Raw genomic sequence first — 27,905 nt, 5'->3', positions numbered from 1 at the left:
GTCTGGCCCTGACAGCTGTCCCCCGTAAGTGTTTGTCGGAATAAATGGTGAACTGTCATGTTTCCTTCTTTGGGATTCTCTTTTATGACGTAGAAAGTATTCAAAGCACATCCGCAAATGCATTCTGACACATTGCAACAAAAGTTCAGTTGCGGTTCTTAAACACGTTGGGCGTTCTCGGCCGCACACCTTTCCCCCCTCACGGCTAGGGGTGAAGCCCCAGGCTGATTTACCGGTTAGAGCAGCCGAACCCGACCCAGATTCAGCAAACGAAAAAGATAACTAGATGATACTAAAAACTACTGGATTTAGCCAGCTTAGCTTTAGCCTAGAACGACTAGGGAACTATCCCAAAAGGTAAACACCAGAGGGCAGTCTAACTTATCTGAGCGAAAAGCGGTCGTGGGAAGAAGTTGGAGCCTTGGCACTTGCCGTAGCCCATCCTGCCCCGGAGCTGCTGCGCCTGCGCGGTGAGTTCCGGAAGCTGGTGCCTCAGGCAACGGGACAGCGCGGCATCTCTCTTCAAAGCCGAACAAGGAGTTGGTACTGTGGTCGCCGCCATGAGTCGCAACTACAATGATGAGTTGCAGTTCTTGGAAAAGATCAATAAAAACTGTTGGAGAATCAAGAAAGGCTTCGTGCCCAACATGCAGGTGAGGCGGGGGAGCACGACCGAGTGGCTGGGCCTTCCCAGCTGGAGGCCCGCGGTGCCTCCCGGCTACCCGCCGGCCTTCTCCACGCCCTCCCGACCCTCCGCGATCGCTGGCGCCGTCCCCAACCCTCAGCAGAGTTCCTCCCACAACCCCCCAGCCCCCCATCCTCTGGCCTGAGGACTACCTGACCTGTACTGACCCTGTCACGCCGCTGAAGGGGTCCCCAAATCACGTGTACAAGTAAAGTGGAGTATTTATAGGGGTTCCAAGTAAATACGAAGTGAGCGTTCGCAAACCGTTTTCTCACACAAGTGTCAGAAACGAACCGTACATCGCGCTGCATTCCTGAGCTTCACAGGCGCGAGCTGCCTTTTACTAGGGGGCGCAGCCAGTCGGGAGTAGAGTTGCTGGGACTGGAGCTCAATTCCTCTGAGTCACGCTGGCCCCTTGGGTGACCTTTACAGATCTGTGTTCGCTGAACCAAGTTTTTAGCCTTCGCTGCACCGTTTTTAATTTTTGTTAAAAACTGGTTTTTAACAAAACGGTTTTACTCCTCACAACAGCCTAGAGAGTGCACAGGGCAGTGTTTGTTTTTAATATTCACGTCGCAGAAGGACCTCGAGGAACAGTTGGTGACGCAGCTTCCTCCACCCACCTAGTGAGAAGCTCAGCCAGGACGTGATGACCCGTTCACTTCTTCCTCTGACAGGATGGACCCCACGAGTCCAATACCAGAGAGTTGGAAAGCGGGTGCTGTTCGCCCTTCTCAGGCTTCCTTGCATTTGTGCCCATTATCTTCCATTAGAGAAGAGAAATAAGGCATTTGTGAGGTTTTGTTGCCTGTGTTAAATGGCTTTTGAAATCCCTTACGGGGCCGCACAGGTGCACTGAAGGTTTGTGATCCTGTCTTGGGAAAGTTGTCGGTAGCCGCTCCGCCCTTTTATTCAATATCAAAACTTGCGGAGTGTCCCCAATGAGTAAAGCACTTAGTCAGACACCGAGCGGAGGAAAAGCCCACAGTCAGAAAGACTCCTTTATGCTCTTTCCACGTGGCCAGTTTCTGTGTATGGTGGTTCCCTGAACACAGAAGGAGAAAATAAAGACCAGGGGGACAGGATGATGGTTGAGATGGAGACACATTGGCAGCAGTTCTGGCCTAACTTGTGATGCACGAATTGCTGCTCATCCTAAGAGCAAGTCCAATTTGCTAAGCAGTTCTGGTTTAACGCTCTGCACCGCACTTTTCTACTCCCAGCCCTTGAGAAGGGGCAGTTGAAATCTTGACATACTGCTGTTAAAGTGTTACCGACCTCTACACCAAGTTTAAATCACGTTCCCATCCTCATGAGAGTCATGAATTTCACACTAACAATTATCCTGTCCTTCGTAGTCTCCATTCCCCTCCTAAGACCCACATACTTCACTAAAAATTCCTTTCTGTTCCCTCCCATCTTCATGTCATCATTTTGTTCAGCTCCTAAAAGTGCTGCTATTCCAGGAATGCCTCACATCTTTAAAGAGCTGACTCAGACAGTGAACCAACCAAACGAAAAGGGAGCAACCTGTGAGGCCTCCCCTGGCTCCCTAGTCTGTTGAACTACTGCTTCATCAGAGTCTGCCCAGCACTGGGTACTCCTGGTACAGCACCTGCCTGGCTGTGGTCTTAATATGCTCATCTGGGCTGCATTCTAGAACGGAAGCTCCTCAAGCAGGATCTTGCGTATTCTTTATATCTCCTTTTGTGCCCAGTACAGTACCTGACCCATTATAAGTCCTCAGTAAATGTTCGGGGTATTAATAAGTGTGACCCTTTGAAATTGTACAAGAGACTTTGCCTATCAACTAGTAGTTATTCGTGTAGTGGTTAAGATGCAGAAATCATCTTTCTGATGAAAGCAGTTTACTCATTCAGATGATTAAGTGTTAAGTCTTTGGTTCTCCTTTACTGGGCATTTCCTTCATAATATTTGATCTATGATATAAAATGTTCTGGCCTTTGGTGTTAGTTCATAATTGCCTTCTGTATGTTCCTTTATCAAATTTCTTTATCCTCTAAGATAGATTATAGGACTGAGCACACAGCTATGTAGTTACATGTTTAATTTTTTTTTACTCACCATTTACCTAAGTATAGACTTGTAAATCAGCATAGGACACAATGAAGTGTGATGTGCTGTTGTCTTGAGCACAGAAGAAGTACACGTTAGTTAGATGGACTGCATTTTTATGTTTGGAATTTGAAATTTTGATTCATCTGTTTTTTTCAAAATCCATTGATATTTTAGAAGCATGAGAATACTGAGGCCTTTTGGCAGTTAGAGCAATTGACAAACCTTTATCGCATATACAAAATATTTCACCTGTTAAACTCTTAAATGTGGCTTTGAGCGTAAGAGAATAAACAAAACAGTTTGTAGGCCCTGGCCAGCCCTGTTTGAGCGTCCTATAAACTGAAGGGTTACAGGTTCGGTCTCAGTCAGGGTGCAGACGGGGCAACCACTGTTTCTCTCTCACATTGATGTTTCCCTCCCTCCCTCCCTGCCTCTCTCTAAAATCAGTAAGCATGTCCTTGAGTGAGGATTTTTTTTAAAAATTTGTGAACATTTCAAATACATTTTTAAGAAATACAGTTGAGCCCTGACCAGTGTGGCTCAGTAGGTTGGGCATTGTCCCGCAAGGCAAAAGGTCACTGGTTCCATTCCCGGCTTGGGGTCTGGGTGCATGCCAGGGTTGTGGGCTGGCCCACTGTCAGGGCACGTGTGAGAGTGGCCACTCAGTGTTTCTCTCACACATCAACGTTTCCCTTCCTCCCTGCCTTCTCTCTAAAAATAAATAAAATCTTTTTTTAAGAAAGATACACAGTTGACCGTTGAACACAGATTTGAATTGCAGGTCCACTTGTACACATATTCTTTTTCAATAAATACTATAAATGTATTTTCTCTACCTTATGATTTTCTTAATATTTTTTTCTCTAGCTTACTCTACTGTAAGAATACAGTACTAATACATATAACATACAGAATACATGTCATTGACTGTTCATGTTATTGGTAGGGCTTCCGGTCAACAGTTAGGCTATTCATAGCTAAGTTTTGGGAAAGTCAAAAGTTATACACAGATTTCCAACTGCATGGCGGGGGCTGGGTGGGAGTGGTTGACAGCACCTTAAACCCCTATGTTGTTCAAGGGCAACTGTACTTAAGGATGGGAACATTTTGTACTTTTTTTTCTATATCTTAGAAGAAGGGAGAGAGAGAGAGAAACGTTGCTTTGTTGTTCCACTTATCTATGCATCCATTGGTTGATTCTTGTATATGCGAACCCGCAGTCCTGGTGTTGAGGATGACGCTCTAACCACCTGAGCCACCCAGACAGGGCCCATCCTGTACTTTTGACGGGAAGTTTTCCGCTTGTTTAAGGTAATATGGAAGTGTTTTTACAAAGTAAAGCAAAATGAATACTGCACACAGTTTTCATGGTCTGTCCAGCGTCGATACATCGTGTACGCGTGCTCAGACATGGTTGTTCCTTTTCTCTGGTACCAGGTCGAAGGAGTTTTCTATGTGAATGATGCCCTGGAAAAATTAATGTTTGAGGAACTAAGGAATGCCTGTCGAGGTGGGGGTAAGTACATTAGAATTGTATGTGTGGTATTGTAAGTGTCTTCCCTGAAAAAAAAATGGTGATTTAGATAACTATTATTAAAAATACAAAAATAATGTCAAGAAATGACCAAGACCTGAAATGAGACCAAAAAAACCTATTTCTAATTCGTGGTTATATTGTTAGCTGCCTGATCTTGCGGAAACCATTTGGAGCTGGATGGACCTGGTTGGCTTTGAAACTACCTTGGATAATAATAATAAGAGCTACCATTTATTGTGCACTTACTATGTTCTGGGCACTTTACTGGGGGCTTTACAGAGGTTACCTCATGTAATTCTTAGAATAAGTCTGAGAGGAAGATACCATCTCCATTTTAAATTGTGTAAGTCCAGGTTCAGTGAGGTTAAGTAATTTTAATGTGTCCAGGGTAGCACAACTTCTTGGTGACAGCCAGGTTTCAGACCCAGGAGTACCTGATTCCAAAGTCCATATTCTTAACCTTATGCTGATTAGCCTCACCTCGCTTCGGTTATCTCATCGATAAAAGAGAGTTTATTACACCTGTCCCGCAGGACTGCAGCAGGGTTACAGGTAAATGTGTAAAGCTCTAACAGTAGTGGTGGAGTTGAAATCTAATTTTAACCCTTTATTTTTTAGATTAACAAACTAAATCTCCCCTGCCTCCTGCCAGGGTATGCTGACTTGTCTGAAATGACACAGCACCCAAGTGACAGAGCTGGGACTAGAACCTCGGGTCCCTTGATTCTTAATCCAGTGTTTTCCCAACTCTACATTGCCCATTTTTTTTTGTCACTTAGAGTAAAACCAGTATTGCTTTTATTTTGATAAATTATATGAACTATGAAAACGTACATTTTTTGTATTGACAACATAATGTTAAATAGTCATTTTACATCTCCCAGTGCATTCGCACAGAACACTGACACTAGTCTGGCTGCCCTCACCACCTTTCTGTGCGTTGGCCGCCTGCTGACGAAGCCGTCTTCACACGTCCATCGCGAACATCTTTGTGCTTTGTGTTCGTAATCCTGGTCACTCCCCTTCATGTAATGCAATGTAGAAATGCATGAATACACTTACTGAAAATCAAACATGTCCTCTTTTCTGATGTCGAATCTTTGTCTTCAGGTGTTGGTGGCTTCCTGCCTGCCATGAAACAAATCGGCAATGTGGCAGCCTTGCCTGGGATCGTTCATGTGAGTCCATGTTCAGAGCTTTAATCATTTATATTTTCTTAGTCTAAAAGTTTGTCGAATGCATGAATGGCTGTGCCTGACTGCTAGTAGTATCATTTAGACAGTGACCTTTGGGCAGCGGAAAATAACCAGGTGACATAAATAATTGGGCCTGAATAATATCACAGGTTCTAGTTGCCTTTGGCTAGAATATGTAAGCATTTGAGAACCTCTGAAGAAGTTTTTAATGTGTCTTTTGTCATTGCACATAATTTCTTCCTGGATTAGTATACCACCATTGTAGTTTTCACTGTAGCCTCATTTAACAGAATGATTGGAGAAGGAATGGAAAGACATTAAAGGGTTGGGACTGGGGGGAGGGAGAGAGAACAGTGTAGCTGTTCTGGATACGACTGAAAAAAAGGGTAGTGGCGATAACAGGGATAAAACTGGATGGTACAAGTGGGCCCACACTGCAGCCCAACGTTCAGATGCCACCATTACAGGGAGATGTTAAAATGAATCCATTCCACAGACTTTTTTTGAGGTCTTCGTGCCAGTTACTATGCTGGGCACTGGGGGGCAGGGAGAAGGGAATAAGAAGACATGGCTTATGTACGTGAAAAACTCACAAGTGTCTCGGTATCTCCATATATCCTCAGCATGTTTGACCTGCATTCCTCCTGGGTCAGGATCCCTTTCTAGGCCCCAGATGTACAAGTACACAGTGTTCATACCATTAAATGGATTACAATGGTCTATGACTATTTAAACACTAAGGACCTGTGGCATATAAATCTGATATTTCTGTCCTTTTAACCTGACATGACCATGACTTGTCAATGGTCACTTGTTAGTGGACACTAAAGACACTGTCTTTAGTGTCTTTAAAATGTTTAAACTAACACATTAAACTTAGTGTGTGGTCCTCCTGTATCACGTTACACTGAGGCTTTTCTGTTTAAGGTTTCTTTAGTTAATGGTCAGATTTTATAAGAAGGATTTTTCCCTGCTATATTAACTTTATGAATAGAAGTTTTTACACCTAATTTTCACCAGCAGAGAATATTTTATGAAACTAGGACCTAGATTTGGTAAAGGCTTCAGCCTGCAGCCTCTTTGAGAATCACGCTCAGGTCCATCAGCAAGCAGAGTGCCAGGCTGAGAAAGCTGAACTTCATTTTCTGATTCTCTTTCAGCGATCTATCGGACTTCCTGATGTGCACTCGGGTTATGGGTTTGCTATTGGGAATATGGCAGCCTTTGACATGAACGACCCTGAAGCAGTGGTGTCCCCAGGTAAGGTGACAGCACGCTGCTGTCCCATGTGTAGCTTCTCCCAGTGTGTCACCACCTTTCTGAACGAGAGCATGGCTTCTTCCTCTGTGTGCATCTCTATCTCATCCAACAATATCATTTCTTTCCTCCTTTACTGAGAGAATTAATTGTGGACACGCAGAGGCTCTTAAAAATCAAGTAAAGAGTATACTTACTGAGATTTCTTCAGGCTCTTACGATATACCAGGCACTGTTCAGACATTGGCTACAAAACAAACTGAAACACTTTCCTGGCAAATTATGTACCTTTATGTCCCAGTTAAACCTCTTGCGCAAATTGGAGCATTATTGTGAGGGTTAAATGATTTAAGCTGTGTAAAATACCTGGAACAGTGCTAGGCACGTGGGAAGTATTCAGTGTTTGCTTTCGTTGTTGTCATTATCCACCTCCAGTGGTATACGTCTTTTCTGTTGTGGGGCACTTTCACTGAGAATATTTCACATCAGGAGTAATACCTTTGATTTCAAAGTCTGGAAAAAATGTATAAATTACATCTTGAGAGTTCCGCCTCTGGCAGTGGTGAATGTGGTTGTTTCAGACTAATCCCTTGCTAAGAATAACAAGAAAGGCTGAAAAAATGTTTTATAAAAAATCTCTTTGATTAATATTTGACAAAGGAGGCAGGAGCATAAAATGGAGCAAAAATAGCCTCTTCAACAAATGGCGTTGGGAGATCTGGACAGCTACATGCAAAAAAATGAAACTCGATCACCAACTTACACCATACACAAAAATAAATTCAAGGTGGATAAAAGACTTAAATATAAGTCATAACACCATAAAAGTCCTAGAGGAAAACATAGGCAAGAAAATCTCAGACATCCCACACAGCAACATCTTCACAGACATGTCCCCTAAAGCAAGAGGCATAAAGGAAAGAATAAACAAATGGGACTTCATCAAATTAAAAAGCTTCTGCATGGCTAAAGAAAACAGCATTAAAGTGAAAAGAGAACCAACTGTATCAAAAAAATATTTGTCAGTGATCTCCAAAGTATATAAAGGGTCTGATCTCCAAAGTATATAAAGAATTTACATGCTCCACTCCAGGAAGACAAATAGCCCAATTAAAAAATGGGTAAAGGACTTGAACAGACACTTCTCCAAGAAGGACATAGAGAGGGCCCAGAGATGTATGAAAAGATGCTCAGCATCACTAGCCATCAGAGAGATGGAAATTAAAGCCACAATGAGATACAATCTCACACCAGTCAGAATGGCCAACGTAAACAAATCAACAAATGTTGGAGAGGATGCAGAGAAAGGGGAACCCTAGTAAATTGTTGGTGAGAATGCAGACTGATGCAGCCACTGTGGAAAACAATATGGAATTTCCTCCTAAAAATGGAACTGCCTTTTGACCCAGCAGTTCCACTGCTGGGGTTATACCCTAAGAGCCCTGAAACACCAATCCAAGAGAACCTATGCACCCCAATGTTCATAGCAGCACAGTTTACAATAGCCAAGTACTGGAAGCCACCTAAGTGCCCATCAGCAAATGAGTGGATCAAAAACTATGGTACATTTACACAATGGAATTCTACGCAGCAGAGAGAAAGAAGGAGCTCCTACCCTTTGTGTCAGCATGAATGGAACTGGAGAGCATTATGCTAAGTGAAATAAGCCAGGTGATGAAGGACAAATACCATAGGATCTCACCTTTAACAGGGACATGATCAACAGAAGAAGAAAGCAAACAAAATATAACCAGAGACATTGACGTTAAGAACAATCTAACAATAGCCAGAGGGGGGAGAGAGGGGACTACTGTAAAGGACACATGGACAAAACCAAGGGGGAGGGTGGAAGCAAGGGAGAGAGGTGGGTTTGGCTGGGGTGGGGAGAAAATGCAGACAACTGTAATTGAACAACAATAAAATAATTTAAAAAAAGAAACTATGGTACATTTACACAATGGAATACTATGCAGCAGAAAGAAAGAAGTTCCTACCCTTTGCAGCAGCATGGATGGATCTGGAGAGCATTATGTAAGTGAAATAAGCCAGGTGATGAAAGACAAATACCATTTGATCTCACCCATAAGTGGAACCTAATCAACAAAACATAAAAGCAAGCAAAATATAACCAGAGACATTGAAATAAAGAACAAACTGACAGTAACCAGAGGGAAGAGGGGAGAGGGATAATGGGGGGAAATAGGGGAAGGGTCGTCAAGGAACATGTATAAAGGACACATGGACAAAGCTAAAAGGGGTAGGATCTAGGGTGGGAGGTAGGGATCAGTGCGGTGGTGGGGAGTGGTTGGGGGAAAATGTAGACAACTGTACTTGAACAACAGTTAAAAAATTAAATAATAATTTAAAACTCTGAGAGCATGGGAGAGCTATTGCGGCAGTATGAATTTGTGAGGCTGCAATCCAGATTTTTAAAAAAGTACAAATATTGAGCCCATCATTTAACGTTGTTTTTCTTTTGAGGTAATGGCCGATTTCATTCAGTAAAGATATAGATGATTTGAACAATCCAGTTGACAAACTTGACACCTTGACCTCTAATGTGCATGCATGTTGTGTGTGCACGCACATTACAGCGCATCCAAGAACTGTAGAATACTGCACACATTTTTTTCAAGCATACACAACATTTACCAAAATTGACCAGGTGTTGAGCCGAAAAGCAGCTCTCAGATTTCAGTGCATTGAAATCAGACAGGCAGTTCTCACAAATTTTGGGCTAAAGACCCCTTTACACCCTTTAAAATTTTTTTGAGGGTTGCTGTCAAAGGCTTTTATCAACATTTACCTTACTAGACATTAAAGCTGAAACATTTTTAAAACAATAATATACAACTACATATTTCATTATTCATCAGAGCAAACATGTTAGCACATGTCGTGTCGCCTTTGGAAAACTTTACACTCAGTAAGTTTAAAAGGATAATAATATTTTAGCATCATTTTACATTTGGTCTTAGACCTGAAAGGATCTCTGGACCACACTTTGGAACCACTGGTATAGAGGATAGTTTCTTACCACAGTGAAATTAAGTTAGAAGTCGTCAACAACAACAACTATTTTTTTAAAAACCTCATATATGTACAAATCAAGCAATATGTGTTTAACCCATGGGTCAAAAAAAACCATAAAAGAAATACAAAGAAACTTGACATTAATAAAATATACTTATGTCTAAAAATTGTGGTTACTATTAATGCCATACTTGGGTAGAAATCTATAGCTTTAAATGCACAAATTAGAAAAGAAGAAAAGTTGACTATCAATGGTCTAATCATCCATCTGAAAAAGTTAGAACAAATTAGAAACCTAAAGTAGGTAGAAAGGTGGACATAATATGCCTGTTACTTTAAATTGTTTTGGTATCACCAGACTTTCCCATAGAGAACCACTTTATTGGCTATTATAAAAGTTTTTTGGTTTTTTTTTTTTAAGAATGGCTGTCTTTTAAACCCTGTGTTAATGGTGGAAGCCACAGGTAACAATGCCCAACTACCTGGTTTTCCCAATATTTGACACACTTTTCTGTATTTTGCAGGTGGCGTCGGGTTTGACATCAACTGCGGTGTCCGCTTGCTCAGGACCAATTTAGATGAAAGCGATGTCCAGCCTGTGAAGGAGCAGCTTGCCCAAGCTATGTTTGACCACATTCCTGTTGGGGTGGGATCGAAAGGTGTCATCCCAATGAATGCCAAGTAAGCACAAGTTTCCAATAAATGGAGTGAGAGAAGTAACACCCACAAGACCCTCACATTCATTTCCGACCTAGGACAGTTAGGAGATGGGCATCGTGCAGTCTCTTTTCAGGAAGTGGTAATGAGTTGATGATCTTTTAAGTGTGAGGTCCAGCCCACTTTGAAAAGCATACCCAGAACATCTAAATAAATTCTACTCGTTTTTAGAAATACTTTATTTTTGTTGTTTTTTAAAGGTTTTATTTATTTATTTTTAGAGAGAGGGGAAGAGAGAGAAAAAGAGGGGAGAGGAACATTGATGTGTAAGAGAAACACCTATTGGTTGCTTCTCGTATGCACCCTTACCAGGGAACTGAACCCACAACCAGGTGTATGCCTTGACCAGGAATTGAACTGGCGACCTTTTGCTTTGTGGGATGGTACCCAAGGAACTCAGCAACACTAGTCAGGGCTTTATAAATATTTTAGATAGGGATTTTGTCCTAGTGAATAATGTTTGAAATGGGCTGGAGCAGGGCAGGAACATTGAACATTGCAATCTCTCCTGGCAGTGTTATAGAAGAGGGCTGGACCTTAGATGAAGATCAAAGCTTTCTCCTTCTAGGGGTTTAAATGTATGTGCACCTCAGCTTCAAAGTGCAGGTTCAATGGAGCAGCATAGTACTTCTGTGAAGGTGAGAATAGAGCTTGAAATTTAACCTATATTGCCTGAGGATATTTTAGACAGCTTTATTATTCGACTGTAACTTTTCATAAATTATTAAAGCAGACAGAGGTAGCAGAGGTAGCTGGGGTAAAGTTAATGTTAGATACTGATATCTGATTATGGTTATAGATTTTCTTTGGCTGCTTAACTACCTCATGGAACTCACGATCAGAGAGATAAATAAGATTTGAACAATATAAATAAAGAGCTATATAAATGCCAAGAAAGAACTATAATCATTTCTAATGTGGCATTTACCATTTTATATAGCAATTGTTTATAAAACTGCTTTCCCCAAAAACTATAGAGTTGCTGAGAGCTATCCAGCGCAATGCCTGGTACACAGGCGAGAGTCAGTAAATGCAGTGTTTCCTCTACCCTTGGAGTTGTGGTCATCCCACATCCATCTCCCTTGACTGTGGAATGACGAGCACCTTGTTACTTACCTAGAGACTTGGAAGAGGCCTTGGAGATGGGTGTGGACTGGTCACTAAGAGAAGGCTATGCCTGGGCTGAAGACAAGGAGCACTGTGAGGAGTATGGAAGAATGCTGCAGGCTGACCCCAATAAGGTCTCTGCGAGGGCTAAAAAGAGAGGCCTTCCTCAGGTAACATGCAATTTAGAGGGGGAACATATTCATATTTTTCAACTTCTTTTTTTTGTTGGTGGGAAAAAAATCTGTCCTCTATGTAGGAAATACATGTCCCCAGGTTTTTTCACAGTATATCAAAAAAGCACTAATTTGTTTGTTTATGCTTCATTCTTACTCTTTTAAAAAGCTCTCAGGAGCTTGCCAATGTTCATAAGATAAAACAAGATACCATGAATTCGAAGCGAATGGGAGAAAACCGAGTTAGGATCTTAAGGCTTAAAATGGGTGCTGAAATTGCATATGTACATACTTTGACAAGCTAAGATTTGGCTGAAAGATTTTTCATGACTTAGGTGAAAAGAAATACCTTGTCAGTTCATGGTGTTCATGAGATAAAAATACATCATATTTAAAATTTATAGCTAATTTTGGTGGCTTTGCCATTAAATCACTGTGACCTTGGGCAAGTCTCTTTTCTGCCTATCTGGGTCTCATTTTCTTATCTGAAAATTGAGGTAGTTAAAGCTAGGCAACTTCTAAAAACTCTTCGAGCACTGCCATTCTCTGGTTCCCTTAAATCATCTGCTAGCTCCAATTAAGGGACATATTCTTGCAATGACTGATAATGGTGTCAGTGAACTCATAGGTGTTCATCCTGAAATTTGACCCTTCTGTCAACAATGTTTAAAATGTCCTTCCAGCCATTTAATGGTATGGGTTTTGGTTTATGAAGCTTTTAATATATGCGTACCTCAAGCAGACAATGGTAAAATAAACTTCAGGAGTTGCTCTTCATTATCATTGCTGTGTGGAATATTGCTTTGAATGAATGAAGCATTTCTAAGGCTTAGAAATGTGCTTGTCACATAACGTACTATTTGTGTGATTATTTTGTTGTTGTTATTGGTTGTTTTATACCTATTTGCTTTTAAATGGATTTTTAAAAAAAAAATCAGAATAGAGGCTTTTTCATCAGACATTCTTGTTTTTGCAGTTGGGGACCCTGGGAGCAGGTAACCACTATGCAGAAATCCAGGTTGTAGATGAGATTTTCAATGAGTATGCTGCTAAGAAGATGGGCATCGACCATAAAGGACAGGTCTGTGTGATGATCCACAGTGGAAGCAGAGGCTTGGGCCACCAAGTAGCCACAGGTATATTCTGGACCTAATTTTTGGCATGGTGCTAAAATGTACATTTTATGGGGAACCATATACAGATTTAAGAAAACTCTGGAACTATACTGTATAGGTTTTTACTCTGGTTCTTCTAACTAGACCTCAGATTCACTTCACTGGGCCTTAACTTCCTTGTGTGAAAAAAAATAAGAGTCATAACTAATTCACATTGTGTTGCCATCATAGATTAAATGAAATAATGTATGTATAGTACTTATATCAGTGTCTGAGGCTTAGTACTCAATAAATATTGGCTCCAGTTATTTCTTTTATTCTTACTACTATCATCTGACCTAGAAAGAGCAAGGACTTTAAGTTGTGGAGTTTATGTTGTAGGTATTTGACAGCAAATTTGTCTTAAATACTTACAATGGCTAGGTGTTACAGTGGATTCAGTAATAGAATAGGCAAGGACTCTACCCTCACATTGTTTCATGAAAGAGATGTGATGCTCATTAAAAAGCAAGAGTATAGCCCTGGCTGGTGTGGTTCAGTGCATTGAGTACCGGCCTGCGGATCAAAGGGTCGCTGGTTCGATTCCCAGTCAGGGCACATGCTTGGGTTGCAGGCCAGGTCCCCAGTGGGGAGCATGTGAGAGGCAACCACACATTGATGTTTCTCTCCCTCTCTTCCCCCCCACTTCCCCGTCTCTAAATAAATTTTAAAAAATTTTTTAAAAAGCAAGAGTATAAGACAGAAGGTAGTGATAGATTAAATATTACAGAAGAGACAAAGGAAAAAGATATCAAGATTTCAGAGATGGCTTCATGGACATGTAATGTTTGCAATTTGGACATTTATGACCAAAAGACAAAGGACACTCATGACCAAAAAACAGCAAGAACACAAGTAGGGGACAGGGAAATAATAGGAAGATCATGCTGAATAATTTATAGGATGTGTGAAAGAATTTGTGAATATATGAAAAGTTATAGAGACATGGAAATTATTATAAACTTTAAATTGTATATTATAGTTCATCCTTGTATACACATTTCATCCTATGGGAATTTAATTTGTGCCAGCCTCACCCATTAGAATATTTCATCTAGCAAATACGTGAGCATTGACTAATATTTTAGAACTCTGTGTTCTCTATATTTTGTCATGGATTTGATTTTCCTGCAGAAGATCTAGCAACTTGTACCCAATTCTTTTACGCTAAGTCACTGAAACTTATTTTTAAGAACTGTGGTAGTAAAATGTACTTGACTGCTTCTCTTCTCACTCACGTACATGCCAGGAAAGGAGTCACTGACACCATGTTGTTGCTGTGAGTGTGCGCCTCTCGTTTGCCTTACACGCTTCCGGGGGGCAGTTGTGGTCTGTGTGGCCCGCTTCGCTGTGCCACAGCTCTGACAGGGCAGATTCTCACCACATGTGTCTTGACCAAGCAAACAGATGAACTCAGAAACACTTCCAAGGGAAAGCTGTATTTCACATGATTTGTTGTGGTTGTTGATAGAATGGGTTTGAATACAGCCTGGCTTTCTGCAGTAAACCTGAATTACAGAGGGAAAGCTGACTGGTTGGCCTTGTTGCTCTCTTGTTCCAGACGCACTGGTTGCCATGGAAAAGGCCATGAAGAGAGACAAGATCATAGTCAATGACCGTCAGTTGGCTTGTGCTCGAATCTCGTCTCCAGAGGGCCAGGACTACCTGAAGGGAATGGCCGCGGCAGGGAACTATGCCTGGGTCAACCGCTCTTCCATGACCTTCTTGACCCGTCAGGTACTTGAAGTTGCTCTTCTGTTCCAAGTTATTCATGATGAAGTTAAGTGCTTTGAATCACAGCCTGTAAAACTTGGTTTTGGAAACTTATATTAAAAAATATTCAAAATATTGGCAGTGTCGAAGCTTTTGATGTCTTCTTAAAATAAATAATTCGCGTATCAGGTGTGGGGAGTAAGGAAAGAAGAGAAGCCAGCATGGTTCCTGGAATTTTCCTTGAGCAGCGGAGTGGATACAAATGCCATTTACTAAGATTCAGAAGGCTGAGGGGGAAGAGCTCTGAAGGGTGGGATCAAGAGTAGCCAAGCAGCTTTTCAACCAAAGTTGGAATTTGTGGAATGGAGTTTCTCTGGTCTAAAAGAGTTTTTGTCCTTTATGTGAAGATTCATACTGCTGCTGTTTTTGAACTCTTAAATCCCTTCCTCCCTTCAGGAACAAACAAGCTAGCATCAATAGGTAAGTTCTGAAGAGGTGGTTCTGGCTGCTTTTAATTTAAGCTTTTTTCCTTAGGCTTTTGCCAAGGTCTTCAACACAACTCCCGATGACTTGGACCTACACGTGATCTATGATGTTTCTCACAACATCGCCAAAGTGGAACAGCATGTGGTGGACGGAAAGGAACGGACCCTGCTAGTACACAGGAAGGGGTCCACCCGAGCTTTCCCTCCACACCATCCCCTCATTGCTGTCGATTACCAGGTATGTGTTAAGCCATTTGTAGTTTCAGGCAGTGGGTGCATAACTTAGGTAGTTCCAAATATGGAGGAACTTAAACAGGAATTTTAAGCATCAGTGGTGAAAAAAAATGTCATCCATGCCCCCATCATCTGTGCTTTAGAATTACCTTTTTAAGGCTTTGAATGATTGGAAGACAGGGTTGAGATTAAATTCAGTCTGTTTCATTCATTGCACTCTGTCTGACTGTGGTAGAGTTAGAAAGACCCTTAACCTGCTCCCATTTCACAGATGAGGAAACCAAAACCTGGAGAAGGCAGGATGGTTTTTCTTAATAACCCTTTACATTAGAATGTGCTTTGCTCTTGCAGTCAGTAAGCCTTCTGCTGCCTTTCTTGTCCTCACATTTTTATTGCCTTCTTCTTCCCTCCCCTCTCAGTTATCAAGGAATCCAAATAATGTCAGTATAGTTGTGAGAGAAATGTGTTTAGATGCTCAGATTTCTCCCACAATCCTCCAATGCAGGAGGAAATTTAAATCTCAGGCATGAAGAGCTCATGCTTTCCTAAATTTTAACATGTTTGATTTGTGTGCCTCATCAGCTCACTGGACAACCAGTGCTCATTGGTGGCACCATGGGAACCTGTAGTTACGTTCTTACTGGCACTGAACAGGGCATGACTGAGACCTTTGGAACAACCTGTCATGGAGCGGTAAGGAAACAAAAACGTACTTAGAAGTGCTCTCTTCAATTTAGTCATTGTTTTGCTGTTTTGCATTTTGAAAGGTAAATGTACTTGATTGAACATTAGCAAAGTTGAGGTTCGGGTCTTGACTTCCTGCTGAATTTACTCCCATATTGTCTACATCTGGTGAACTAACTGACTGAGGTCATCTGGTATCTCTCCTAGCAGGGTCATTGTCAGGCCAGTGACTCTCTGTCTCCAAGTCCTCAAAATCCAGACTGAGAAACTGTCACATTAGCGTAACTGATACAACTTTAACTGATGCAGATTCACCTCACAGGTTACCTCATTCAGCAGACTAGTCATTTGCATACTTTGCTCCTTACTGGGTGGATCCACTCAAGACTTGGGGGATGTGCCCTGTGTGCAAACCAGAGCCCTTGCATATACACTGCACAGCTATGTCAGCATACCACCTCTTCTAAGCCAGGGGCTGGTAAACTTTCTGTAAAGCACCAGACAGTTCAGGGTTACAGGACCATATGGTCTCTGTAGCAGCTATTCCATTGTGCCGCTGTGGTGAAGAAGCAGCCCTAGACAGTGCATAAATGAGTGGGCATTGCTGTGTTCCAGTAAAGCTTTATTTCCAAAAGCAGCTGTGGAAAGCCAGATTTGGCTCACAAACCAATTTGGCCAAGCCCTGTTCTAAGCCATCAGAGTGCTTAGCTAGTGATGTAGTAGAAAACAGAAACTTTCTAGGTACCCTCTCATAGCACAAACTGTAACAAATGTGTTTTAATCTTACTTTTTCTGTGACTCTTTTTCATTTCCAGTTGTCTCCCACCTCCTTGTTTTAACCCAGTGATCAAAACCAGTGGGACGTCTCACACATAAGCAATGTCTGGGGGCATTTTTGATTGTCGCAGTTGGGGCAGGGAGTTTTGCTGCTGGCATCTAATGGGCGGAGGCAAGGATGCTGCTAAACATCCTACAAAGTGCAGGACAGTCCCCACAACAGAGAATTGTTGGGTGCAAACTGTCAGTAGTGCTGAGGTTGACAAACTGTTTTAAATCATAAAAAGTATATAAAGCTTTTGTGGTAGCAAGCATACTGTTTATAATTAAAAATTAATATGTTTTTATTGAAGTGGTAATAGTAATTAGAAACACAAAACTAAATCTTTAAATACTAAATGCTTTGTATATGTGGAACTTTGTTTTCCAAAAGGACTTGATGACAGAAGGCACATAATAAGGTTGATAAAATAGTTAAAGATTGTCTTTTAATTCCATTTCTAGTTTAAAAAGAAGTCAGGGGAAAGGCATGTAATCCTGAGGATTTAAATAATTGCTGGGGTTGAACATAAATTGTAGCTCAGAATTTATAAAGTAAAGTTTATCCCTTTCCTAATCTAGGGCCGTGCATTGTCCCGAGCCAAATCTCGACGCAATTTAGATTTCCAGGATGTCTTAGACAAACTGGCAGATATGGGAATTGCAATTCGTGTTGCCTCACCGAAACTGGTAATGGAAGAGGTAAGTGAAATTTTCATAAATCTTCAACATAAAACTGTTCATGATTTATGCCAGTACACAGAGGCAGCAATTTTTGGTATTGCTAACAGAGATTATGATTACTTTTTTAAATAACCTCAAATACAGTTGATCATTATCTTCTCTTTTGTTTGGATACTAATTACAAGCCAGGTCCATGGAAATGATTTTACCTTTCATGTAGTCTCCGTCTACATATTATGCTTTAAAGATAGTTTGAGCTGGCTCATTTTAACCTTTCTTTTGCACAGCTGTACACTTAACATTGTAATTTAAAAGCAGATTTGAAAAAGCATGAGGGGATGTTTAGGGAAACAGTTCTGCCTGATAAGAGAGCAAAAATTTTGTTTAAATTGTGTAATTGTATGCCTATAGATATGTCTGTATACATGCGTTTACACAAATGTACATATTCAAATTAGAAGCAACATAACTTTTTAAAAAAGTTTTAACAGAAAAGAAAAAGTCATCCAAAAACATGCTGCCCTAAGAAAACTGTTACCTCCTTTTGTAGGATACTTATTGCCATTATTTTCCCTAAATGCTTTTTTTAAAACTAGTTATAATCATAGTTTACAAACCTTATATAGTCCTTTTTATATTTTTTATTTTTTTAATTTTTTGTTTGTTTTGTTTGAATTTTTATAAGAGTTTATTTGAGCCAAACTGATGACATATGCTGGGGAGCAAGATCTCAAATGTCCCCTATGTGGTCCTTTCTTTAATCTGGCACATTATAATATTACCGTGTCACTTTTTAATGATTGCCTAATAGTCCACCAGCTAAATACTGGAAGTTTTTTCCTATATTGGACAATTAAGTAGCTTCCAACTTTTTTTTAAGTGTTCGGTACTATAAGTGGTAAGAGGGGTCTTTGTGCATCAAACTTTTTTCCAGATGTTTTAATACTCAGAGTGAAATCCCAAGAGTAGATCCATGAGTCAGAGCATGACAGCCTTACTTTTTAGTAACTGTTAATTTTTCCTCTGATTTTAAGAACAACTCATGTTTAATTAGGACATTTAAGAAAATAGAAAACATCTAGAACCAGAGATAACTACTAACATTTGGTATATTTTTTACTTGCATGTTTTACAATATGTTTTCACTCATTCGGCTAATACTGATTAAACATCTGCTATAGTTAGGTACTGGTTTAGATGCTAGGAATACTGCAGTGAACAAAGCTGACATAAATCCCTTCCTTGTGAAACTTAGCAAATAAGTGTAGTGCATTAGATGGTGATAAGTGCTACAAAGTAAGAATGGGAAGGGGGATACAGAGAAACCGGGAGTGGGTGACGTTTGAAATAGGGTGTCTTAAGGTGATATTTGAGTGAAGAGCTGAAGGGAGTGAGGGACCGGGCTGTGTGGTGAAGCTTTCCAGGCAGAGAAAAGAGCAGGTCGCAAGTACAGCACAGTGAAAAAGAAGCAAGATTGTTGAGGGTGTTGCTCAGGGATTGTAGGTTTTATGGGGTTAAAGGGTTATCGGGGATGGAGCACAAGGGGAGTGAGCTGGAAACTTAGGCTGTGATCACCAGCCTGGGATGCTTGATCAGATAATGAAGGACATGTGATCATTGGTAATGACAAGTTCTGGAATGTGACCCAAGGAGTGAATAGCTGAGGTAAGCATTGAAGGAGCAGAAATCAGTGAACTCAGAAGCCAAGGTACTGAAGGGATCCTCTTCCTTGATATTAAAATCATTCAGAGTTATGGAAGGAGAGAATGACAGTGAGCCAGGAGCTGGAAGTCTTCACGTAATGGTGGGGCGTGATGCACACTGGAGCAGATATTATAATTGCAACAAGAAAAGGTAGTAGGTGGTAATAAATGAGTACTACAAGATTCAAAAGTGCCAGTATTTAGGGAAGAAGGAGGGAGAATGGTCTGGAAAGAACCATGAAGAGTAAGGACACCTGTCCCACTTCTCAGCCTAATTGCATGACCCAGTTTGAGAGAGAGAACAGCTACCATTTCAGAAAGTTGGAGGCAAAAGTAGCATCCGCTGGGCACATCCATATTTCAGCAGGAGCAAAAAGGTGAAGGGAATGTTTAAAGAAGGGAAGCCGAAGAGTACTTTGCACTTGACTCAATGGAAGATGGGCCAGAAAGGGGTGTGTACAGAGCTGTCTGGGAGGTCTGAACTTCCTGTGTTGACGTGAATGGAGACAAAAGGTGTTTGTGAGATTCAGTCTAGTTGTGGCCAGTGAGTGTGGGTAGGAAGGAAAGGAGGAGGTCTTGTTAGAAATTCACAGAATTTGTATGTGTACATATATATACACACACACAAATATACATACACAGATACAGTGTTAGTCATATATATGAATGTCATAACTTTCCCTTGTGAAGGTAATACATGTTAATTCCAGGAATTTTAGCAACTGTAGAAATCTGTAATGAGAGAAAATCAAAGTTGTGAATAACTCCACCATCTAAAGATACCACTAACAGGATGGTTTGGTGCATTTCCTTACCATTGGGTATTAGTGTGTGTGTATTATTCAGTTATGCCTACTGCTTTTCTTAGTTATAAAAGTGATAAATGTTCTTTGGGGACATTCTGAGTAATACAGAAAATATATAAAACAAGATGAGAGTGTTTTATCTTACTGCCCCCTTACCAACACTGAACTTAAGCATCTTTTTAATCTTTGCTTTTTTGATAGGGAAAAAAATCTCAGTATTGTTTTAATGTGCATTTCTTTAATTACAAATGAAGCTTACAGAGACTTATACAATGTTTAACTCCACCCATGCAGGCTCCTGAGTCCTATAAGAATGTGACAGATGTGGTGAACACCTGCCATGATGCTGGAATCAGCAAGAAGGCCATTAAACTGAGGCCAATTGCTGTTATCAAAGGGTAGAACCCTGACTGCGGCCACCCGCCTCCAGTGACCCTTACTGCAGTGAAAGTGGACTGAAGTGCTCTTCACAGAACAAGACTCAGAGACCTGACAGGTTCCGCAGTGTGCAGCTGTGACTGCCCATTGCAAAGGGGCTGACGGGGAGGCTGCTGCTTCAGGAGCCAGGGTTGTAAAATTACTCCTGGGAGGAGTCACGGAGCCCCCACTGGGAAAGCGGGCACATGCTTCCTCCTGGGTTATCCCACAGATTTTGAGGGAAATCTGTTAGTGGGTGGGGATAGTTCAAGAAACTGCCTTACCTGCTCACACAAGCCTTTAGTCATCAGAACGAACTTCTTTACATCAAGCTCTCTTTACATCCTGAGGGGTGTCATGACCATTATATTAAAGAGGTTTTAGAATGTTTCCTTTCCGCCCTCCTTTTGTCACTTTGTCCATTCATCCACCCTGTTCCCCCTTCCCCTCACTGAGCAAAACCCGAAATACCATTCTGAAGAGGAAAGTGCCTGCAGGATGAAGTCAGGATATTAGAAGATTGGATGATGGGACACATTGAGGAGAGACTATGTGTGGCAATGTAGGAATGGGGACCAAAAAGGAAAAATAATTTTTCATAGACTAGAGCTACCTTTCTTATTCTGAATATAAGGCAGAGTTTTGACTTAACCAGCTAAATGACATCAGCTGGTGTCTGTCGTTAATTAGAACTGGCCTGGCAGACTTTTCTTGAATAATAACTTGCACAACAGCAGCAGAGAACCTTCACATAATGCTGAGTATCTTCACATGGGTGATCGGATTATCATAGAAGCAGGAAATGACTGCATCTGTGACATTAAGCATTGCTCTGTGTTGACAGGTTGACTAGTCTCGTGCCACCTAATTAGATTTCATGTCAATGTACTGTGACACCTCGAAGATGTTAAAGTCATAGGTTACAAAGGCCTCTGTTGAGTCCAATAGCCAAATAGAAAAATCTAATAAAGTTGCAATGTGTTGTTTACATTTTGTGCTTAATATTTTATGCCTTAGAACAATTAGTATTTGTACTTGAGTCACTTTCGACAATGTTGCTGTTTTCTGGTTTTCTCCCAGGGTGCTTTCAAAGATTCACCCTAAAAAAACTCTTAAAACTTGTCCCTCAACTTAAAATTAAACACCCCATTGGAATATCTTCTAGATGCTATTTGGAAGGCTGGGGAAAAGTAGACTTCTCTGAAAATTGTATGATACAAAATAACATAGCATGTCTTTACTCTGAGCATTCAGTAACTTATATTTTTGATGGTAGAGCTTGAAAGTTATCAATGAATAAAAATAAATTAGGGTCCTGGCCAGGTAGCTCAGTTGGTCAGAGCATCGTCCTGATACACGAAGGTTGTGGGTTCGATCCCCAGTCATGGCACATACAAGAATCCACCAATGAATTCATAAATAAGTGGAACAGCAAGTTGATGTTTCTTTCTTTCTCTCCCTCTCCCCTTTCCTCTCCTCCTACGAGCAATGGATAAACAATTTAAGTAAATAAATTAGGAATCTTAACACAATAATTATAGGTTAATTATGCCTTCAGATTGGACCAGTGGCTATTGTACACAGATGACTTACAGATGCAAGTTACCAGTGAACACTGGAGGGCATGTAAAAATGAGAAACAGGCGCTGGAGGTGAGGCGACGCTGGAGTGTCCGTGTGGACTCCCTCCAACTGGGCTTGCCTAATGACCCGTCATTTGAGACTAATGGAAAGCAAGGTTTCCTCCCCAAGCTAACTGTCGTCAGTGCAAGAAGTACTAAGGATTGACTTGAATAGGTATGTTGAGTTTTATTAGACGCTTTAAAACTTACCCTTCAGGGAGGTGAGGGGGGTCAGGTGAGGAGGAGAAATAAAGAGAAGAGTGGTTTATGCAGTGGCGTTTCTGCTTTGTAAACTTTTCCTTTAAAAATAGGAAGTTTTCCCAACTGAAGTTGGCCCTGTTAATGACCATAGAAAGTAATGGTTAATAATTTGAGTTCAAAGAGAAAGCTACAAACATTGTTTTACTTGCTCTAAATACGTTATTTTCCTACTTGAGGCAAAAAGCCACTTTTAAAACAAATGTTCAGATGAAGCTGAAGTAACCTAACCAGCTGCTTTTATTGCCTGCAGTAAAAATGCCCCATGCCCGTCGTGCACGTGCGCACAGCTGGGAATGCCCTTTGATGAGGCCCTGTCCGTCTCTCTCAGGCATGAGGATGAGTCTCAGTACTGTGCCCATCTCGGTCTCTGTACAAGGCCTCTAAAGTCAGTCAGTTTGTAAGTGATACTCTCAAGCACTGACATCCCCGCACTGGTGATGGGCCATATCGTTCCTGCTGTCAGCATGCGTTCAGGGAAACCAGTTCGTGAGACAAAATATGAACACCGATTTTCTAATTTTGTGAACATTTCCTGGAGCAATAAGGAAGTGAAGGTTTAAATACTGAATAAAATCTTGCAGATTTTAAGACCCTCCCACTTTGTTCTTCATATGTAACCTTTGAAAACTTGGGCACAAGATGATTACACATGTTTTTAAGCTTTTTCTGCTTAACACTTCATGTTTCTTCATGCTCATCGTCAGGTTTTTTCCTATTTCTGAAAATTGCTTGTCAGCATCATCAATATTGCAGAAACATTTACAACTCTGTGCACAACTCACATAGCCCATTTTGTCCTTATTCTCTTTGCATCTGTCCAATGCTTGAATATAGGGGGTTTTCATATTACCCAAAGGGCGTGATTTGTGCCCATCTTGATCAGTTGAGTGTGAAGGTGCTGTTAATTATCAGTCAGGCACCTTGGAGTATGCCAGGCTGTGCTAGATTCTGATTTTCAAAACTCTTGTGCCCTGGCAGGGTAGTTCAGTTGGTTAGAGCGTCATCCCGATATGCCAAGGCTGCAGGTTTGATCCTGGGTCAGGGCGCACACAGGAATCAGTCAAGAATGCATAAATAAGTAGAACAGCAAATCAATCTCTCTCTCCCCCCACCCTTTCTCCCTCTCCCCACTTCCTCCCTCCCTTCCTCTCAAATCAATAAATAAAAAAAATTTTTTAAAGGCTCTTGCTCCAAAACTAACATCAAAAACACCAGTGATCCAAGAAGATAATGTTATAAGGGGGGCCTGTTACAGAGAAGTGCAGCAGTGATTCAGTTGTACCTTGCAGGTAGGTAGTAAATGAACAAAGTGTCGAACACCAAGTGATCCCAGTTAACATGACCAGTGGAGGGGTGAGTCATGTCTTCTGCTGTAAGGCAGAGGAACACAGCACCAGCTCTGGGATGCTCCTTGTGAGAATGTGTGGCCTGAGTCTGGTTGGCAGCAAACATCAGATGGACCCAAGTTAAGGGTCCTCCTGCAGAATGAAGGTCTGTACGCTCAAAACTGTCACAGAAATGGAAACCCAGGGAAAAGCTCACCAACTACCAGAGTCCAAAAAGACACGACAACCAGATACTCTGGACAGGACCCTAGACCAAAGAGGAATAACTGGCCTTGTTGGGCCATTTGGTGAAATTTGAATACAGTCTATGGACGGGTCAGCACTGATGTGCCCAGGTTGATTTCTTGATGGTGGTTATGCAGGGTAGTGTCCTTGTGGGGTACTGTGGCTACATAATAAATATATATTTGGTCTGCATTATGTTCCTGGCACAAAGTTCCTAAAGCCCTTGGAATTTCCTAAGGGTAAGAGGAACAAAGGTATCTTGTTATTTACAAGTCCCTTTCAACTACACCAGAGTTTATGTTAATGAGGTGATTTTTGGAAAGCCCCTAAGGTTGGGGGCTGGTTGCCAGGAGAACCAACAAGGTGATTAGAGAGTTAGAACCTTCAGCCCCACCCCTGACCTCTAGGGAGGGGAGAACTGGAGATTGAATTCAATCACCAATGACTAATGATTTAATCAGTTGTGCCGATGTAATGAAGCCTCCATAAAAACCAAAAGGACGAGGTTCGCAGAGCTTCCAGGTTAATGAACCAGACACTTCTCTGTGCCCAGAGGGTGACACACCCCAAACTTAGGGCACAGAAGCTCTCGTGTTTGGGACCCTTCCAGGCCTACCCCATGTGTCTCTTCATGTGGCTATGCATTCATCATTAGTATCCTTTGTAACAAACCAGTAATCTAGTAAATAAACTGGTTTCCCAAAGAAGGTAAGCCACTCTAGCAAATTGATCAGACTCAAGGAAGGGTCATGGGAACCTTCGATTTAGAGTCACTTGGTCAAAAGCACAGTTAACAACCTAGATTCAGATTGGTGTCTGAAGTCTTGTGGGACTGAGCCCCTAACCTGTGGAATCTGAGGCTATCTCCAAGCCAGTGGTGTCAGAACTGAGTTATATTGGACACCCAGCCACTGACCACTAAAATTTTGAGAATTGCTTGGTGGTGGTCGAAAAAACACATTGGACCTTGTTTAGAAGAAATGAGTGCTTAAGGGTAATGGGACATCATGTTTAAAGAGTCAGAAAATGACTAATGATAATTAGTGCTTAATTATTAAGCGTGGGCAAATGCAGTAAAATAGAAACAATTGGGGGATATAGGTGAATGGTGGTATGGGAGTTTTCTGTACTGTTCCGGCAACTTTAATGTAAGTTTGAAACAATTTTAAAAATAGATTTGTGAATAGATAATTATTTTTTTAAATGATAATCTCATATACAAAGTATTTATGGTAGGTTATTTGCCAATAGGCCACAACAATTTTTCCTATTCTGAATACCTCTTTGCAATGTGGCTTTGCAAACTCCCCCATCAAGAGGTGAACTTCTCCTCTCAGTTTGCACTGGCCTTGTGACTTTCTTCAACCAAAAGAATGCAAGTGCTGTGTGACTCTGGAGACTTGGCCTACAGAGGCCTAGCAGCCTCCATTCTTGCCCTCTTGCTGCTCTACGATTGCCATTGAAAGAAGCCCAAAAATATTCTAGACAAGATGGCAGCACAGACAGACATGGCTTGTCTCTTCACATAGCCACATAAAAAGTACAACTAAAATATAGAACAAGCATCACTCAGAACTGTCAGAAATCGAGTTGAATGAAGTCTGACAACTACAAAATTGAGTTGAGTGGAAATCGTACAACTCTGGAATTAAAGAAACCACATCCATCCAGACTGGTAGGAGGGGTGCAGACGCATAACGGGTTGGTCCCACACCCACATGTGGTGGATAAAAATTTGGGAGGGATATCTCAGGAGTGAGGAGTCCCAGCCCCATACCAGAACCCCCAGCCCAGAGTTCCAGTGGCAGGAAGATAAGCCCCCACAACTGCTGGCTGCAAAATCCAGCGGGGATTGAGTTGATGGAAGAAACTTCTGGAGCCCCAAGCAGTTCCTCTTAAAGAACCCAGATATGGATTCACCTACTCAGACTCACTCCCTCTGAGCTCCAGCACCAGGGTTGCAGCTTGAAAGGCACCAGTGATAATACAGGAAGAAACAAGTGTCTGGCATCAAGGCAAGCAGAGGCCATTGTCCCTTTTCTAAACCCTTACCCCACAAAGAGCCAGCAAGCTGGTGCCATATCTGACACTACATCAACCTGGCCGACTTTGACCTGCCTTGGAGATCCCCAGAGACTCCACCCCACCCAACTTACAGGCCCACCCAAGCTGCTTTTCCCTAGGAATGAATGGCTTGTCTTGTCTTAACACTTCACAACTTCCTAAATCCTATCAAACTAGAAACACTTGACTTCAGTGAGCCCCAGGCCCAGCACTAGCATCAGCCATCTTAAATTGCTTTATAGCTCAGGCAGGGTTCCCCGGGTAAGACACAGGTGAGGGCTGACTGCACCACCCGGGAAACCCCAGAGCCAGTGCACCCAGTGGACAGCTACAGATCACATTGGAGCACCACCATCCTGTCCCTGCACAGCTGATCCTCCATGGAGGGCAGAGGTTGGTGGTCAGTGGTCACAGCCAGTCCTTGCAGCTGACTGGACTTGGCAAATCCCTCCCATTGATCTGCCAACAGCAACCAAGGCTCAATTACAGAGGAGGGTGTACTCAATCCTCACAAAGAGTACCCAGCTTGAGTGACAGGAGGCTGTGCCACTGGATCCTACAGGACACCTACTACATTAGGCCACACTACCAAGACACAGAGTCAAAGCAGCTCCACCTAATACATAGAAACAAACACAGGGAGGCTGCCAAAATGAGGAGACAAAGAAACATGGCCCAAATGAAAGAACAGATGAAAACTCCAGAAAAACAGCTAAATGAAATGGAGATAAGCAATCTATCAGAGGCAGAGTTCAAAACACTGGCTATAAGGATGCTCAAGGAACTTAGTGAGGACCTCAACAGCATAACAAAGATCCAGTCAGAAATGAAGGATACACTAATTAAAGAACAATTCACGGGGAAACAACAGTAGAATGGATGAAGTTGATAATCAAATCAATAATTTGGAACATAGGGAAGCAAAAAACAACCAATCAGGACAACAAGAAGAAAAAAAAGAATCCAAAAAAACAAAGAAAGTATAAGCAGCCTCTGGGACAACTTCAAGAAGTCCAACATTCACATCATAGGGGTACCAGAAGGAGAAGATAAAGGGCAAGAGGTTGGAAATCTATTTGAAAAAATAGTGAAAGAAAACCTCCCTAATGTGGTGAAGGAAATATACAAGTCCAGGAATCACAGAGAGTCCCAAACAAGATGAATGCAAAGAGGCCCATTCCAAGACACATCATAATTAAAATGCCAAAGGTTAAAGATAAAGAGAGAATCTTAAAAACAGAAAGAGAAAATAAGTTAGTTACCTATAGGGGAGTTTCCATAAAACTGTCAACTGATTTCTCAAAAGAAACTTTGCAGGCTAGAAGGGACTGGCAAGAAGTATTCAGAGTCATGAAAAGCAGGGAGATACAGCCAAGATTGCTCTACCCAGCAAAGCCATCATTTAAAATCAAAGGGCAGATAAAGTGCTTCCCAGACAAAAAACCAAAGGAGTTCATTATCACCAAACCATTATTATATGAAATGTTAAAAAGACTTACTCAAGAAAAAGATCAACTCTATGAACAATAAAATGGCAAAAAATACATATCTATCAACAATTGAATCTAAAAGACTAAGCGAACAAGAAGAACAAAGAATCATGGATACAGAGAACGTTTTGATGGTTGCCAGAGTCCCCAGGGTCGAGGAGGTGGGGGAGAATGGGTGAAGAGGTGAGGGGATTAACAAGTACAGATAGGTAGTTACAGAATAGCAATGGGGACGTAGAGTACAGTATAGGAAATGGAGTAGCTAAAGAACTTATATCTAAGACCCATGCACATGAACAATGGTGTGGGGGTTGCCTGAGGGAGTGGGGGATGCAGGGTGGAGGGGGGTAAAACGGGACAAATCAGGACAACTGTAATAGCATAATCAATAAAATATAATTTTTTTAAAAAAGCCACT

At 41.5% G+C, this 27,905-nt stretch overlaps 1 protein-coding gene across 1 annotated transcript; it reads left to right on the top strand.

Annotated features, from left to right (window-relative positions):
* Positions 1–465: 465 nt before the first annotated feature.
* On the top strand, positions 466–21,468 carry RTCB (RNA 2',3'-cyclic phosphate and 5'-OH ligase). Its single transcript, XM_024579341.4, has 12 exons — positions 466–653; positions 4,202–4,280; positions 5,412–5,479; positions 6,658–6,757; positions 10,312–10,468; positions 11,625–11,781; positions 12,761–12,920; positions 14,500–14,675; positions 15,186–15,374; positions 15,953–16,063; positions 17,453–17,572; positions 20,358–21,468. Exons 1-12 carry the CDS (start codon positions 561–563, stop codon positions 20,463–20,465), a joined length of 1,518 nt encoding a protein of 505 aa, XP_024435109.1. The 5' UTR covers positions 466–560; the 3' UTR covers positions 20,466–21,468.
* The last annotated feature ends 6,437 nt before the right edge of the window (positions 21,469–27,905 follow it).

The sequence above is a fragment of the Desmodus rotundus genome, chromosome 3 (assembly GCF_022682495.2).
Source record: "Desmodus rotundus isolate HL8 chromosome 3, HLdesRot8A.1, whole genome shotgun sequence".
Classification (NCBI taxonomy): Eukaryota; Metazoa; Chordata; class Mammalia; order Chiroptera; family Phyllostomidae; genus Desmodus; species Desmodus rotundus.
This window is presented reverse-complemented; position numbering and strand designations above follow the sequence as displayed.

What these genes read in the sequence shown, in the direction of transcription:
- RTCB (XM_024579341.4), top strand. Translation starts at nt 561, where the DNA reads ATGAGTCGCAACTACAATGATGAGTTGCAGTTCTTGGAAAAGATCAAT. An exon ending in GTCATCCCAATGAATGCCAA is followed by an intron (nt 10,469 to 11,624) that starts GTAAGCACAAGT and finishes TTACTTACCTAG; the next exon opens with AGACTTGGAAGAGGCCTTGG. An exon ending in TCATTGCTGTCGATTACCAG is followed by an intron (nt 15,375 to 15,952) that starts GTATGTGTTAAG and finishes GTGCCTCATCAG; the next exon opens with CTCACTGGACAACCAGTGCT.